The 18,422-nt window shown below is 47.6% G+C and overlaps 1 protein-coding gene across 2 annotated transcripts in view; it reads right to left on the reverse strand.

The window, feature by feature from the left end:
* The window catches only part of LOC134910668 (histone H3.3A), a 21,900-nt gene extending 8,521 nt beyond the window's left edge, over positions 1 to 13,379 (reverse strand). Inside the window, exons 1-2 of one of the 2 annotated variants that reach the window (XM_063918973.1) lie at positions 13,166 to 13,379; positions 6,337 to 6,485 (exon numbers count right to left, since the gene is read on the reverse strand). In XM_063918973.1, the coding sequence (XP_063775043.1) occupies positions 6,337 to 6,464 (128 nt within the window). In that variant the 5' untranslated portion in view covers positions 6,465 to 6,485; positions 13,166 to 13,379. Of the gene's footprint in view, positions 1 to 6,336; positions 6,486 to 7,896; positions 8,035 to 13,165 lie in introns of those variants that run through there. The other variant, XM_063918972.1, reaches the window with a different exon arrangement.
* Positions 13,380 to 18,422: the final 5,043 nt, after the last annotated feature.

Below are 18,422 nucleotides of genomic sequence, written 5' to 3' on the forward strand. Positions count from 1 at the left end.
ACACGGCAGTCACTGAGGGTGCAGGGCGCTGGGAGGGGGGCGCCCTGGGAGGCAAATGAGTACCTATAAAGGCTAAAAATACCTCACATATAGCCCTAGAGGCTATATGGAGATATTTAACCCCTGCCTGATTTCTCAAAATAGCGGGAGACGAGCCCGCCGGAAAAGGGGCGGGGCCTATCTCCTCAGCACACGGCGCCATTTCCTCTCACAGCTCCGCTGGTCAGGACGGCTCCCAGGTCTCTCCCCTGCACTGCACTACAGAAACAGGGTAAAACAGAGAGGGGGGGCAAATTTATGGCGATATTTTTATATAACAAAGCAGCTATAGGGGAGCACTTATTATAAGGCTATCCCTGATATATATATAGCGCTTTTGGTGTGTGCTGGCAAACTCTCCCTCTGTCTCCCCAAAGGGCTAGTGGGTCCTGTCTTCATTAGGAGCATTCCCTGTGTGTCTGCTGTGTGTCGGTACGTGTGTGTCGACATGTATGAGGACGATATTGGTGTGGAGGCGGAGCAATTGCCAAATATGGGGATGTCACCTCCTAGGGGGTCGACACCAGAATGGATGCCTTTATTTATGGAACTACGGGATAGTGTCAACACACTAAAGCAGTCGTTTGACGACATGAGACGGCCGGACAATCAATTAGTGCCTGTCCAGGCGACTCAAACACCGTCAGGGGCTGTGAAACGCCCTTTGCCTCAGTCGGTCGACACAGACCCAGACACAGGCGATGACTCCAGTGGTGACGGTGACGAATCAACCGTATTTTCCAGTAGGGCCACACGTTATATGATTTTGGCAATGAAGGAGGCGTTACATTTAGCTGATACTACAGGTACCACTAAACAGGGTATTATGTGGGGTATGAAAAAACTACCTATAGTTTTTCCTGAATCAGAAGAACTAAATGACGTGTGTAATGAAGCGTGGGTTGCCCCTGATAAAAAGCTGATAATTTCAAAGAAATTATTGGCATTATACCCTTTCCCGCCAGAGGTTAGGGAGCGCTGGGAAACACCTCCTAGGGTGGACAAGGCGCTAACACGCTTATCTAAACAAGTGGCGTTACCCTCTCCTGAGACGGCCGCACTTAAAGATCCATCAGATAGGAGGATGGAAAATATCCAAAAAAGTATATACACACATGCAGGTGTTATACTACGACCAGCTGTAGCAACTGCCTGGATGGGCAGTGCGGGGGTAGTTTGGTCAGAATCCCTGATTGAAAATATTGATACCCTGGACAGGGACAATATTTTACTGTCGTTAGAACAAATAAAGGATGCATTTCTTTATATGCGTGATGCACAGAGGGATATATGCACACTGGCATCACGGGTAAGTGCTATGTCCATTTCGGCCAGAAGAGCTTTATGGACGCGACAGTGGACAGGCGATGCGGATTCAAAACGGCATATGGAAGTTTTGCCGTATAAGGGGGAGGAGTTATTTGGAGTCGGTCTATCAGATTTGGTGGCCACGGCTACAGCCGGGAAATCCACCTTTCTACCTCAAGTCACTCCCCAACAGAAAAAGGCACCGACTTTTCAACCGCAGCCCTTTCGTTCCTTTAAAAATAAGAGAGCAAAGGGCTATTCATATTTGCCACGAGGCAAAGGTCGAGGGAAGAGACAGCAACACGCAGCTCCTTCCCAGGATCAGAAGCCCTCCCCGGCTTCTACAAAAGCCTCAGCATGACGCTGGGGCTTCTCAAGCGGACTCGGGGACGGTGGGCGGTCGTCTCAAAAATTACAGCGCGCAGTGGGCTCACTCGCAAGTAGATCCCTGGATCCTGCAGATAATATCTCAGGGATACAGGTTGGAATTAGAGACAGATCCACCTCGCCGTTTCCTGAGGTCTGCTTTACCAACGTCCCCCTCCGAAAGGGAGACGGTGTTGGAAGCCATTCACAAGCTGTACTCTCAGCAGGTGATAGTCAAGGTACCTCTTCTGCAACAAGGGAAGGGGTATTATTCCACTCTTTTTGTGGTACCGAAGCCGGATGGCTCGGTAAGGCCTATTCTAAATCTGAAGTCCTTGAACCTGTACATAAAGAAGTTCAAGTTCAAAATGGAGTCACTCAGAGCAGTGATAGCGAACCTGGAAGAGGGGGACTTTATGGTATCCTTGGACATCAAGGATGCGTATCTCCACGTTCCAATTTACCCCTCACACCAGGGGTACCTCAGGTTCGTTGTACAAAACTGTCACTATCAGTTTCAGACGCTGCCGTTCGGATTGTCCACGGCACCTCGGATCTTTACAAAGGTAATGGCCGAGATGATGATTCTTCTTCGAAGAAAAGGCGTATTAATTATCCCATACTTGGACGATCTCCTAATAAGGGCGAGGTCCAGAGAACAGCTAGAGATGGGATTAGCACTGTCTCAAGAAGTGCTAAAACAGCACGGGTGGATTCTGAATATTCCAAAATCCCAGTTAATGCCGACAACTCGTCTGCTGTTCCTAGGGATGATTCTGGACACGGTTCAGAAAAAGGTTTTTCTCCCGGAGGAAAAAGCCAAGGAGTTATCCGAGCTTGTCAGGAACCTCCTAAAACCAGGAAAGGTGTCTGTACATCAATGCACAAGAGTCCTGGGAAAAATGGTGGCTTCTTACGAAGCGATTCCATTCGGCAGATTCCACGCAAGAATTTTCCAAAGGGATCTGTTGGACAAATGGTCAGGGTCGCATCTTCAGATGCACCTACGGATAACCCTGTCTCCAAGGACAAGGGTGTCTCTTCTGTGGTGGTTGCAGAGTGCTCATCTATTGGAGGGCCGCAGATTCGGCATACAGGATTGGATCCTGGTGACCACGGACGCCAGCCTGAGAGGCTGGGGAGCAGTCACACAAGGAAGAAACTTCCAGGGAGTATGGACGAGCCTGGAAACGTCTCTTCACATAAACATTCTGGAACTAAGAGCAATATACAATGCTCTAAACCAGGCAGAACCTCTGCTTCAGGGAAAACCGGTATTGATCCAGTCGGACAACATCACGGCAGTCGCCCATGTGAACAGACAGGGCGGCACAAGAAGCAGGAGGGCAATGGCAGAAGCTGCAAGGATTCTTCGCTGGGCAGAGAATCATGTGATAGCACTGTCAGCAGTGTTCATCCCGGGAGTGGACAACTGGGAAGCAGACTTCCTCAGCAGACACGATCTTCACCCGGGAGAGTGGGGACTTCATCCAGAAGTCTTCCACATGCTGGTAACCCGTTGGGAAAGACCAATGGTGGACATGATGGCGTCTCGCCTCAACAAAAAACTGGACAGGTATTGCGCCAGGTCAAGAGATCCGCAGGCAATAGCTGTGGACGCGCTGGTAACGCCTTGGGTGTACCAGTCGGTGTATGTGTTTCCTCCTCTGCCTCTCATACCAAAAGTATTGAGAATTATACGGCAAAGAGGCGTAAGAACGATACTAGTGGTTCCGGATTGGCCAAGGAGGACTTGGTACCCGGAACTTCAAGAGATGATCACGGAAGATCCGTGGCCTCTACCTCTAAGGAGGGACTTGCTTCAGCAGGGTCCCTGTCTGTTTCAAGACTTACCGCGGCTGCGTTTGACGGCATGGCGGTTGAACGCCGGATCCTAAAGGAAAGAGGCATGCCGGAAGAAGTCATTCCTACTTTGATTAAAGCAAGGAAGGAAGTAACCGTGCAACATTATCACCGAATTTGGCGAAAATATGTTGCGTGGTGCGAAGATCGGAGTGCTCCGACGGAGGAATTTCAACTGGGTCGATTCCTACATTTCCTGCAATCAGGATTGTCAATGGGTCTCAAATTGGGATCTATTAAGGTTCAAATTTCGGCCCTGTCGATTTTCTTTCAAAAAGAATTGGCTTCAGTCCCTGAAGTCCAGACCTTTGTTAAGGGAGTGCTGCATATACAGCCTCCTGTGGTGCCTCCAGTGGCACCGTGGGATCTAAATGTGGTTTTGGACTTCCTAAAATCTCATTGGTTTGAACCACTAAAAAAGGTGGATTTGAAATATCTCACATGGAAAGTGACCATGCTTCTAGCCCTGGCTTCTGCCAGGAGAGTGTCAGAATTGGCAGCTTTATCTTACAAAAGCCCATATCTGATTTTCCATTCGGACAGGGCAGAACTGCGGACTCGTCCGCATTTTCTCCCTAAGGTGGTGTCAGCATTTCATCTGAACCAGCCTATTGTAGTGCCTGCGGCTACAAGTGACTTGGAGGACTCCAAGTTACTGGACGTTGTCAGAGCATTAAAAATATATATTGCAAGGACAGCTGGAGTCAGAAAATCTGACTCGTTGTTTATATTGTATGCACCCAACAAGATGGGTGCTCCTGCGTCTAAGCAGACGATTGCTCGTTGGATCTGTAGCACAATCCAACTTGCACATTCTGTGGCAGGCTTGCCACAGCCTAAATCTGTAAAGGCCCACTCCACAAGGAAGGTGGGCTCATCTTGGGCGGCTGCCCGAGGGGTCTCGGCATTACAACTTTGCCGAGCAGCTACGTGGTCAGGGGAGAACACGTTTGTAAAATTTTACAAATTTGATACTCTGGCTAAGGAGGACCTGGAGTTTTCTCATTCGGTGCTGCAGAGTCATCCGCACTCTCCCGCCCGTTTGGGAGCTTTGGTATAATCCCCATGGTCCTTTCAGGAACCCCAGCATCCACTAGGACGATAGAGAAAATAAGATTTTACTTACCGATAAATCTATTTCTCGGAGTCCGTAGTGGATGCTGGGCGCCCATCCCAAGTGCGGATTATCTGCATAAATTGTACATAGTTATTGTTAACTAATTCGGGTTATTGTTGAAGGAAGCCATCTTTCAGAGGCTCCGCTGTTATCATACTGTTAACTGGGTTTAGATCACAAGTTGTACGGTGTGATTGGTGTGGCTGGTATGAGTCTTACCCGGGATTCAAAATCCTCCCTTATTGTGTACGCTCGTCCGGGCACAGTACCTAACTGGAGTCTGGAGGAGGGTCATGGGGGGAGGAGCCAGTGCACACCACCTGATCGGAAAAGCTTTACTTTTTGTGCCCTGTCTCCTGCGGAGCCGCTATTCCCCATGGTCCTTTCAGGAACCCCAGCATCCACTACGGACTCCGAGAAATAGATTTATCGGTAAGTAAAATCTTATTATATATATATATATATATATATATATATATATATATATATATATATATATATATATATATATATATATATATATATATATATACACACACACACATATACATACATATGGATAGTACAGCTCTAAAAACACTCTTACAACTGGTACCCATACTATTGTTTTTGTTAACTTACTTGCTATACCGTACCCTGTAAGGTTAAATTGCTTATAATCGTGTTTCCATTAAAAAAAAAACACTACAAAAAAAACCCAACAACTTTCAAATGCTTACAGAACCCCCCCTAAAAAAAAAACCCACAAAGAATAAAACTTTAAATAACTCATGACTTACTAACAGAACTTCAAAATGAGCCACGAAATCATTTATCTCCACATCTGGAATAAAATAAATCCCACCTCAAAGAAAACTACCAGCAAATGAAGCAAAGAGCTTGTGCCAGTAATCTAATTCTGCTGGAGCACATAAGGAGTTAAAGCCAGAACAGTTTCAGCTGCTGGCACGCCCTCTAGCGTCCACGCTGCGACAGCGCACTGTCAGCGTCTTCGGAAGCCAATTCCTGCGGACTGGGAGACCAGCGCCGGCTATGAGCGCCCGCCCCCCCTCCTTACAACCCCGAGATGCTGATGCCAAAACTACAAAAATGTAACAACTCTTATTCTTTTTGCCTAACAACAAAAAAAGAAATATATACATGTACACATCACAACACAACGCATGTCTAATAAAATCCCCGCCAAATAAATAAAAATACAAAAAAATATTTTTTTTTTAAAAAATATCAGAATTAAAATATTAGCAATCTCAAGCATAGATTTAAACCAGCATAACACATTTTGGGGGGATCCAATCCCTAACATGCATTTTAATGACATTTATTGCACTTTTTGGGGGTCCGTATCACTCTAAATCCGGGTAATCAATACACAGTGCATGGCACACGATCAGCAGGCAAGTGCAAATAAAATGCATGATAGAATATAAATTAAAAAAATGCAAAAAAAAACCCAATTATAATCGTTTCCTCCACTTTTAACATGCAGAGTGCCGACATCCGGCTCGTCTGCAGATCAATAACATGTATCTATTCAAAACAAAATATTTTCATTTAGGATGGGGGGAAAAAAACACAAGTACTGTAAATGACCGTCTGCGCCTGCGCAGCAGCCCCCCCCTCCCGGATCATCTCAGCCTTACCTGTAGCGATGAGGTTTCTTGACCCCACCAGTGGAGGGCGCACTCTTCCTTGCAGCCTTAGTGGCCAGCTGCTTCCTGGGGGCTTTTCCTCCAGTAGATTTACGGGCTGTCTGCTTAGTACGAGCCATGACAACGGATGGTTCCTAAACCTGCTCCAACCCCATTAGGAGCAGCAGCACAGAGGGTGAAGAGGAGGAGGGGTGACATAAATACAATGCAAAAAAAAACAACGAAGTGCGTGTAAATAAATTGCAATAAATGTGGATTTCCACCATTGCACTCAGCAGCTGAGTCTCCTCTCATTCCATTCACCTAACATGACCGGTTTTTCAAACTGTGGCGCTATCTGGCTGATCCATCCTGTGCTTCCCTCCCCTGTTACCCATCTGCGGGGACCCAAACCCCTCCCGGGGTGCGCCCACAGGACTGACCCCTCCGTAGGACCCTTCTGTGCCCATCCTGGGTGCAGGATGGAGTAAGTGAGGGAGGGGTGCCCCAGATATCTCCCACTGAAGTGACTACTTCCCATGCTGCTGCTGGATAGGAGTGATGAGGGGGGAGGAGGAGGAGGAGGGGGGGGCCCAACTTCAGCTCAAACTTACCCAAATAATGAGCTGGGGGGCTGCTAATGAGTGGGACAAAGACCTGGGAGGGGGTGATGGGGTGGGGGACCTGGGAGCTGCCCTCAGCTATAGCCCCAGTGTGGGCATTACTACAGGGCAATGTCACTCTCCAGCCTCCCCTCCCCCACCAGGTGCCAGCTGTTAGTAAATAATACGGTAAAAGGGGGGGTGGGGGGGAAGACACCCCAATACACCCTGAGATGGGGCAGGAGGGGTGACAGGGAGAGGTGTGTGGGGGCTGGGGTTGTGTATGGGGCTCAGGCTGGGCGCAGAGTTCTCAGTGTTCTGAACGTTCCATGAACTGATACATTGTAACAATATGTAACAGACCCCCCCGGATACAATGCAGCAAAGTACCCCGGGCGGGATACAGCTGCCCCAGAGAGGGGAGGATGGGGCAGGAGGAGGTGAGGGGGGCATCAGGGGGTCCCCCCAATCACAGAGGTGCCCCCAGAGCCCCAGCAGCTCCCCCCCTCCCCATTCTCAGTGTCAGACAGGGGGATAAACATGGTGACCAGAGAGAGAGGGAGACAAGATGGTGAAAGCTCAGCAACAACCGGGGAGCACAGGGACATCAGGGGGCGCTTTGCCGCGGATTTTGGGCACTTTCCCCCCCGCCAGGGGGCCCGGGGCAGCCGCAGCCCGGTAGCCGGGGGTGTGGGGGGCAGCACGGTGATGCTCTGGGGGGGAAGGGGCTGGGGGCTCCGGGTATATTATCGAGTGAAGTCGCCCCGGGTAGTGAGGAGGGAGCGGGAGCTCGTTGTCTGAGCGCCGGGGTGAGGGGGAGGCCGGGGCCGCTCCGCACACGAAGAAAGTTTGTGTGAGGGGGCTGGGGGGGGTCCCGGGGCGGGCGGCGGAGGGGGGCTGGGGGGACCGGGGCCCGGGAGCGGGGGTTACCCCGGGGAGCACGGCCGGGGCGGCGCGGAGAGAAACTTACCTTCCCCGCTAGCGGCTGAGACACAAGCGGCTGCTGCGGCTGCTGCTGCCTACACACAACGGAGGGGAGGAGACAGCGAGTCCCAGCCCGAGCCCTCACTCAGCGCCGGCAGCCAATCAGAGACAATGGGGGGAGGGCCCGGGGCCGGCGCTCTGTGCGGCGCTGCTGTGTGTACAAACACAAAGGGGCAGCGGCACCACGTTGCACTACTACTGTGTATATATACACTACTGCTGAGTGTGTGTGTCTGTGTATACTGTATACACACTGATACTACTATATTACACACTGCTGCTGCTGCTGCTTACTACTGTGTATATACACTACTACTATATTATACACTGCTACTACTGCCCTATATATTATATATACACTACTACTGTGTATATATACACTACTGCTCAGTGTGTGTGTCTGTGTATACTGTATACACACTGATACTACTATATTATACACTGCTACTTACTTCTGTGTATATACACTACTACTATATTATACACTGCTACTACTGCCCTATATATTATATATACACTACTACTGTGTATATATACACTACTGCTCAGTGTGTGTGTCTGTGTATACTGTATACACACTGATACTACTATATTATACACTGCTACTTACTACTGTGTATATACACTACTACTATATTATACACTGCTACTACTGCCCTATATATTATATATACACTACTACTGTGTATATACACTACTATATTATACACTGCTACTGCTGCCCTATATATTATATATACACTACTACTGTGTATATACACTACTATATTATACACTGCTGCTGCTACTTACTACTGTGTATATACACTACTACTATATTATACACTGCTACTACTGCCCTATATATTATATATACACTACTACTGTGTATATACACTACCACTATATTATACACTGCTACTACTGCCCTATAATATTATATATACACTACTACTGTGTATATACACTACTACTATATTCAGAGGCGGATTAAGTCGCTGGGGGGCCCGGGGTACTTAAAACAGTGGGGCCTCTATGCAAGAGAGGAGGAGGGGGGGGGCGTGCGCGGTCACTCACATACCATCCAGTGAATGAACTTCGCTCCCGTGCCCGCCAACCGCACAGACAGCATAGCGACAGCTCAGCTCTCCATCATGTATGAATGAAGCAGACTGCCCATCAGCCATTGGGGCAGCCTACTTCACTCATACGTTATTGGACAGCTGAGCCGTCGCTCAGCTGTCCTGTTTGTACGGCCGCCGCTGCAGTGCGGACATGAGCACAACACCACAGATCGGATAGGAAGAGAGATCCGATCTGTGGTGTGGCAGGGGGCCCCTTTGGGAAGGGGGGCCCGGGGGTACGTATCCCCGGGACCCCCCCCTTAATCCGGCTCTGACTATATTATACACTGCTACTACTGCCCTATATATTATATATACACTACTACTGTGTATATACACTACTACTATATTATACACTGCTACTGCTGCCCTATATATTATATATACACTACTACTGTGTATATACACTACTACTATATTATACACTGCTGCTGCTACTTACTACTGTGTTTACTATATTATACACTGCTACTACTGCCCTATATATTATATATACACTACTACTGTGTATATACACTACTACTATATTATACACTGCTACTACTGCCCTATAATATTATATATACACTACTACTGTGTATATACACTACTACCATATTATACACTGCTACTACTGCCCTATATATTATATATACACTACTACTATATTACACACTGCTACTACTGCCCTATATATTATATATACACTACTACTTACTACTACTGTATATATGCACTACTGCTGAGTGTGTGTGTCTGTGTATACTGTATACACACTGATACTCCTATATTATACACTGCTGCTGCTACTACTGCTGTGTATATACACTACTGCTACTAATGTGCTATATATTATACACTGCTGCTGCTGCTACTACTTACTAGTGTGTGTGTATACTGTATACACACTGATACTACTATATTTTACACTGCTGCTGCTACTACTACTTACTACTGTGTGTATACACACTACTGTACCCTTTTACTACTATATTATACACACACTACTACTTACTACTACTACTGTGTGTGTATATACACTACTGCACCCTTATACTACTATGTTATACAGACACTACTACTTACTACTACTACTGTGTGTGTATATACACTACTGCACCCTTATACTTCTATATTATACACACACTACTACTTACTACTACTGTGTGTGTATATACACTACTGCACCCTGATACTACTATGTTATACAGACACTACTACTTACTACTACTACTACTGTATATACACACTACTGCACCCTTATACTTCTATATTATACACACACTACTACTTGCTACTACTGTGTGTATATACACTATTGCTACTACTGCCCTATATATTATACACTGCTGCTGCTGCTACTACTTACTACTACTGTGTGTGTATATACACTACTACTACTATATTATACACACACTACTACTTACTACTACTACTGTGTGTATATATACACACTACTACTTACTACTACTATATTATACACTACTACTACTGTGTGTATATATACACACTACTACTACTATATTATACACCACTACTACTACTACTACTACTACTTACTACTACTACTACTGTGTGTATATATACACACTACTACTACTATATTATACACCACTACTACTACTACTACTACTACTACTACTACTACTTACTACTACTACTGTGTGTATATATACACACTACTACTACTATATTATACACCACTACTACTACTACTACTACTACTACTACTGTGTGTATACACACTACTGCACCCTTATACTACTATATTATACACACACTACTACTTACTACTATTGTGTGTATATACACTACTACTACTATATTATACACACTGCTACTACTTACTACTGTGTGTGTATATACACTCTACTACTATATTATACACTGCTGCTACTACTTACTACTGTGTATATAGGTGGTCATTCTGAGTTCGCTCGCTAGCAGTTTTTAGCAGCCGTGCAAACGCTATGCCGTCGCCCACTGGGAGTGTATATTAGCTTAGCAGAAGTGCGAACGAAAGGATCGCAGAGCGGCGGCAGCGTTTTTTTGAGCAGTTTTAGAGTAGCTCAATACCTACTCAGCGCTTGCGATCACTTCAGACTGTTCAGGTCCTGTTTTGACGTCACAAACACGCCCAGCGTTCGCCCAGCCACGCCTGCGGTTTTTCTGGCACGCCTGTGTTTTATCGAACACTCCCTGAAAACGGTCAGTTGACACCCAGAAACGCCATCTTTCTGTCAATCACTCTGCGTCCAGCAGTGCGACTGAAAAGCTTTGCTAGACCTTGTGTGAAACTACATCGTTCGTTGTAATAATAAGTCGCGCGTGCGCATTGCGCCGCAAATGCATGTGCAGAAGTGCCATTTTTTTGCCTCATCGCTGCACAGCGAACGAAAGCAGCTAGCGGTCAACTCGGAATGACCTCCGTATACACTGATACTACTATATTATACACTGCTGCTGCTGCTGCTGCTACTACTTACTACTGTGTGTATACACACTACTGCACCCTTATACTACTATATTATACACACACTACTACTTACTACTACTGTGTGTATACACACTGCTACTACTATATTATACACTTGTGGTGGTGCTGCTGCTGCTACTACTTACTACTGTGTGTGTGTATATACTGATACTGCTGCCCTATATATTATACACACACTACTACTCTGTATACACACACTGATACTACTGCCCTATATATTATACACACACTGCTACTACTCTGTATACACACACACTACTACTTACTAGTGTGTGTGTGTGTGTGTGTGTGTGTGTGTGTGTGCTAATACTACTGCACACTTATACTACTATATTATACACACACTGCTACTTACTACTGTGTGTACACACTGCAACTGCCCTGCATATTATACACACTGCACTGCTACTTCTCTGTATATACACAGACTGCACTACTACTACTTACTACTGTGTGTATACACTGATACTACTACTATATTATACACACACTACTACTGTGTGTGTGTGTGTGTGTGTGTGTGTGTGTGTGTGTGTGTGTGTGTGTACACTACTGCACCCTTATACTACTATATTTTACACACACTGCTACTTACTACTGTGTGTTTACACACTGCTACTGCCCTATATATTATACATTACAAATTTGCTGCTGCGATCAGGTCAAGATTACCCCCTGAAACCTAAATTGCAGTGTAAAAATAAAGCAGCCAGTATTTACCATGCACAGAAACAAAATAACTCATCCAAATCTAACTCTCTCTGCACATGTTACATCTGCCCCACCTGCAGTGCACATGGGCTCTCATTCCGAGTTGATCGCTAGCTGCCGTTGTTCGCTGCGTAGCGATCAGTGAAAAAAATGGCTAATCTGCGCATGCGTATGCACCACAATGCACACGCGCGTCATACGGGTACAAAGTCCTTTGTGGTTTTGCATTGGTTCTAGCGACGATTCCAATCGCACAGCCGAACGCAAGGAGATTGACAGGAAGTGGGAGTTTCTGAGAGTCAGCTGACTGTTTTCTGGGAGTGGTTCGAAAAACGCAGGCGTGGCCGGGCGTTTGCTGGGCGGGTATCTGACGTCATTACCGTGTCACTCGTCGCAGCAATCATCGCACAGGATAAGTAACTACAGGGCTGGTCTTGTTCTGCAGAAAATGTGTTTGCAGGCGCTCTGCTGTGCAGGCGTTTGCACTCCTGCAATGCGAAAATACACTCCCCCGTGGGCGGCGACTATGCGTTTGTACGGCTGCTAAAAACTGCTAGCGAGCGATCAACTCGGAATGACCCCCATGGTTTTGCCCATTAGAGAAAGATTTTGCTGCTGCGATCAGGTCTGAATTAGCCCCATAGTCTCGAATGCACTGGATCTGCAGGTTTATGCCTTGGGAATGGTTATTAAGTGTGCAGGGACTGAAACACATGAAAGTTTATAATATGAGGTACAGCTGATCCTGTTTGGATTGTTGCAATGTTTTCCTCACTGTGAGCAATAACATTTCAGTTTAACACTCTTTCCTTGTCTGAGGATGCATTTACTCCGACTCCTCTCTATACTGCTCAGTACTGCTCGTCTCTAGAGGAGTAAAGATCCGCCCATTAGAGGAGCAGGGAGTCGCGTCACTACACTCTGCCCCATCAGCCACTTCCAGTACAGGAGCCGCTGAGACCTACCGGGCTGCTGAGGGACACTGACACTGCTTGCTCTGCCTCCGGTCACTGGGAACAGCCACTGTGCACACGCACTACTGCACACTACCAGCAATCAACTCTCCTCAAAGATGGCTACTCAACAACCACCAACTGTCACACCAGCCAGTGTGAGCCAGCCTCTTCCGGGAGCCACATGTGACCTCCAACTGTCACACCAGCCAGCGTGAGCCAGCCTCTCTTGGTAGCCGTATGTGACCTCCAACTGTTACATCAGCCAGCGTGAGCCAGCGTCTCCCGGGAGCCGCATGTGACCTCCAACTGTCACACCAGCCAGCATGAGCCAGCCTCTCCCGGGAGCCGCATGTGACCTCCAACTGTCACACCAGCCAGTGTGAGCCAGCCTCTCTTGGGAGCCGCATGTGACCTCCAACTGTTACATCAGCCAGTGTGAGACAGCGTATCCTGGGAGCCGCATGTGACCTCCAACTGTCACACCAGCCAGCATGAGCCAGCCTCTCCTGGGAGCCGCATGTGACCTCCAACTGTCACACCAGCCAGCGTGAGCCAGACTCTCCCGGGAGCCGCATGTGACCTCCACCTGTCACAGCAGCCAGCGCGAGCCAGCCTCTCTCGGGAGCCGCATGTGACCTCAAAGTGTCACACCAGCCAGCGTGAGCCAGCCTCTCCCGAAAGCCGCATGTGACCTCCAAGTGTCACACCAGCCAGCGCGAGCCAGCCTCTCCCGGGAGCCGCATGTGACCTCCAACTGTCACACCAGCCAGCGTGAGCTAGCCTCTCCCGGGAGCCGCATGTGACATCTGTGCAGCCAGCGCCCGGGTGCGAGTTCCTATTCACCACGCGCTAGCTCTGTAGTTCTAGTCCCACTGTCATCAGTGATGTTCTGGCTCCATTAATTGTACATAAAGGTAGTATTTACAAATAATCAGTAAATGTTCTCACTGGGAGTGGGGCATCACATGACACTACTACTACTGCCCTATATACTCACACACATATACACTACTACTCTGTATATACACTACTACTCCCCTATATACTCACACACTTATATACACTACTACTCTGTATATACTCCCTGCCTCAGTGAAGCTTACATTCTATATTCCCTACCACATGTACACGCACTCACGCTAGAGTTAATTTTGTTTATTTGGAGGCAGTTGATCCCATGACCTCAGTGATGTGTGGCAGTGATGCTAACCATTACACCCTCCGTGCTGCCTATATAAATATAAATATAAAAAAATATAAAAAAGCGCTTCAATTTTTCCACATTTTGTTATGTTACAGCCTTATTCCAAAATTAAATAAATTATTTTTTTCCCTCAAAATTCTACACACAATGCCCCATAATGACAACGTGGAAAAAAAAAATGGAAATTTTTGCAAATTTATTAAAAATGAAAAACTAGGAAATCACATAAGAATTCACAGCCTTTGCCATGAAGCTCAAAATTTAGTCCAGGTGCATCCTGTTTGAACTGATCATCATGTTCCGACAGCTTAATTTGAGTCCACCTGTGGTAAATTCAGTTGATTGGATATGATATGGAAAGGCACACACCTGTCTATATAAGGTCCCACACTTGAAAGTGCATGTCTGAGCACAAACCAAGCATGAAGTCAAATAATTGTCTGTTGACCTCCGAGACAGGATTGTCTCGAGGCACAAATCTGGGGAAGGGTACAGAAAAATATCTGCTGCTTTGAAGGTCCCAATAAGCACAGTGGCCTCCATCATCCGTAAATGGAAGAAGTTCGGAACCACCAGGACTCTTCCTAGAGCTGGCAGGCCGTCTAAACTGAGCGATCAGGAGGAGAAGTGCCCTAGTCAGGGAGGTGACCAAAGACCCGATGGTTACTCTGTCAGAGCTACAGCATTCCTCTGTGGAGAGCGGAGAACCTTCCAGAAGTACAACCATCTCTGCAGCAATCCACCAATCAGACCTGTGTGGTAGAGTGGCCAGACGGAAGCCACTCCTTAGTAAAAAGCACATGGCAGCCCACCTGGAGTTTGCCAAAATGCACCAGGAGGACTCTCAGACCATGAGAAACAAAATTCTCTGGTCTGATGAGACAAAGATTGAACTCTTTGGCATGAATGCCAGGCGTCATGCATGCAGGAAACCAGGCACCGCTCATCACCAGGCCAATACCATCCCTACAGTGAAGCATGGTGGTGGCAGCATCATGCTGTGGGGATGTTTTTCAGTGGCAGGAACTGGGAGACTAGTCAGGATAGAGGGAAAGATGAATGCAGCAATGTACAGAGACATCCTAGATCAGTGGTAGCCAAACTTGGTCCTCGAGAGCTACCAAAAGTTCACGTTTTCCAGCTCACCTAGCAGATGCACAGGTGTAGTCATTACTAACTGACACATTTTAAAAGATCCACAGTTGGAGCTAATTATTTCACTTGTGATTCTGTGAGGAGACCTGGAAAACGTGAACTGTTGGTAGCTCTCGAGGACCAGGGTTGGCTATCCCTGTCCTAGATGAAAACCTGCTCCAGAGCGCTCTTGACTTCAGACTGGGGCGACAGTCTTTCAGCAGTACAACGACCCTAAGCACACAGCCAAGGTATCAAAGGAGTGGCTTCAGGACAACTCTGTGAATGTCCTTGAGTGGCCCAGCCAGAGCCCAGACTTGAAGCCGATTGAACATCTCTGGAGAGATCTGATGGCTGTGCACCTACGCTTTCCATCCAACCTGATGGAGCTTGAGAGGTGCTGCGAAGAGGAATGGATGAAACTGCCCAAAGATAGGTGTGCCAAGCTTGTGGCATCATATTCAAAAAGACTTGAGGCTGTAATTGGTGCCAAAGGTGCATCAACAAAGTATTGAGCAAAGGCTGTGAAAACTTATGTACATGTGATTTCATAAATTTGCAAAAATCTAAAAGACATTTTTTTCATGTTATCATTATGGGGTTTTGGGGGTCATTCCGAGTTGATCGTTGCTGTGCTAAATTTAGCACAGCTACGGTCATCCACACTGACATGCGGGGGGACGCCCAGCACAGGGCTAGCCCGCCCCGCATGTCAGTCCCTGCCCCGCTGCTGAAGTGCAAAAGCATTGCCCAGCGGCGATGCTTTTTCACTTCAAGAGTAGCTCACAGCCAGCGCAGCTTTTGCGTGTTGGCCGGGAGCTACTCGTCTCTGCCCGGCTCGCATCGGCTGCGTGTGACGTCACACAGCTGCTGCGGCCCACCCCAGCATGGTCCAGCCACGCCTGCGTTGGCCGAACTGCGCCCACAAAACTGCAGCCAAACGCCCCCTCCCGCCCAGCGACCGTCTCTGACTGTCAATCAGGCACAGGCGATCGCTAGGCAATGACAGCCGTTGGCTGTCAGCCAGCGAGCGATCAGATCAGAATGACCACCATTTTGTGTAGAATTTTAGAGGGGGAAAAAATGAATTTATTCCATTTTGGAAAAAGGCTGTAACATAACAAATGTGGAAAAAGTGAAGCGCTGTGAATATTTCCCAGATGCACTGTATATGTATATATATATATATATATATATACACACACTCAATAATACATACATTTAAATGACTGACTTTTTTTTTTCTTTTTCCTTTTTATGTATAACCCTAACTCTAACGTAACTCCAGCGGTGCAAGTGGGTGGGTATGCGCGGGTACGGCATACCCTTAAGAATTTACCCACCGCCGCCGGGCCGCCGCTCATTGCACTCGCCAACTAGACCAGCGGTGGCCAACCTGCGGCTCTTTCAACCTCTGCATGCGGCTTGATCGCCTCTCGGCCACTGCTCCCTCCCTCCCTCCCTCTGCTGCTCGCCGTGCTGCTGCTGTAAGGGGAGGAGAGCGCAAGCTTTGGCTCACGGATCGGCGCCTAATTGAAGGTAGACACCCGCACCACTGTCAGAGACTGAGGGGCAGGAGAGGCGCACGCTCTCCTCCCCTCCCCTCACACACAGGACAGCAGCAGCGGTGAGCAGCAGGGGAAGGGGGGGTACTGTGAGGACATGTATACCTGGCACTGGGGGCATATCTGGCACTGTGGGGACATATGTATCTGGCACTGGGGGCATATATGTATCTGGCACTGGGGGCATATCTGACACTGTGGGGGCATTTCTGTATCTGGCACTGGGGGCATATCTGGCACTGGGGGCATATCTGGCACTGTGGGGGCATATCTGGCACTGGGGGAATATATGTATCTGGCACTGGGGGCATATCTGGCACTGTGGGGGCATTTCTGTATCTGGCACTGGGGGCATATCTGACACTGTGGGTCAATGTGTATCTGGCACTGTGAGGCAATGTGTATCTGGCACTGGGGGCATATCTGGCACTGTGGGGGCATTTCTGTATCTGGCACTGGGGGCATATCTGACACTGTGGGTCAATGTGTATCTGGCACTGTGAGGCAATGTGTATCTGGCACTGGGGGCACATCTGGCACTGTGGGGGCATTTCTGTATCTGGCACTGGGGGCATATCTGACACTGGGGCAATGTATATCTGGCACTGTGGGGCAATGTGTATCTGGCACTGTGAGGCAATGTATATCTGGCACTCTGGGGGCATTTGTGTATCTGGCACTGTGGGGCAATGTGAATCTGGCACTGTGGGGCAATGTGTATCTGGCACTGGGGGCATATCTGGCACTGTGGGGCAATGTGTATCTGGCACTGGGGGCATATCTGGCACTGTGGGGCAATGTGTATCTGGCACTGGGGGCATATCTGGCACTGTGGGGCAATGTGTATCTGGCACTGTGAGGCAATGTATATCTGGCACTCTGGGGGCATTTGTGTATCTGGCACTGTGGGGCAATGTGAATCTGGCACTGTGGGGCAATGTGTATCTGGCACTGGGGGCATATCTGGCACTGTGGGGGCATTTCTGTATCTGGCACTGGGGGCATATCTGACACTGTGTACTAATTGGAGAAAAGGAGAAAAAGGATCTGTTTTCGGTGCACTAATATGTTAAAATATAACTTTTATTAATTTACTTAAGATTTTTTATATGTTATATGAAAAAGGATTTATTTTTTCGCATTTATTGTATACAATAATACATACATTCATGTCGACTGTCTTCTCAGAATTTGCTATCCTTGCTGTATTAGCCCACAAGTACACCCCTTCATTGTACGGTATTCCCTGATGTCCGCGGCCTCTGTCAGCAGGGTCATGCACCTGGCCACACTGCAGACATTGCTCAGGAATGGTTTGAGGAACATGACAAAGAGTCCCAGGTGTTGACTTGTCCTCACACTC

The sequence above is a fragment of the Pseudophryne corroboree genome, chromosome 4, assembly GCF_028390025.1.
Source record: "Pseudophryne corroboree isolate aPseCor3 chromosome 4, aPseCor3.hap2, whole genome shotgun sequence".
Lineage (NCBI taxonomy): Eukaryota > Metazoa > Chordata > Amphibia > Anura > Myobatrachidae > Pseudophryne > Pseudophryne corroboree.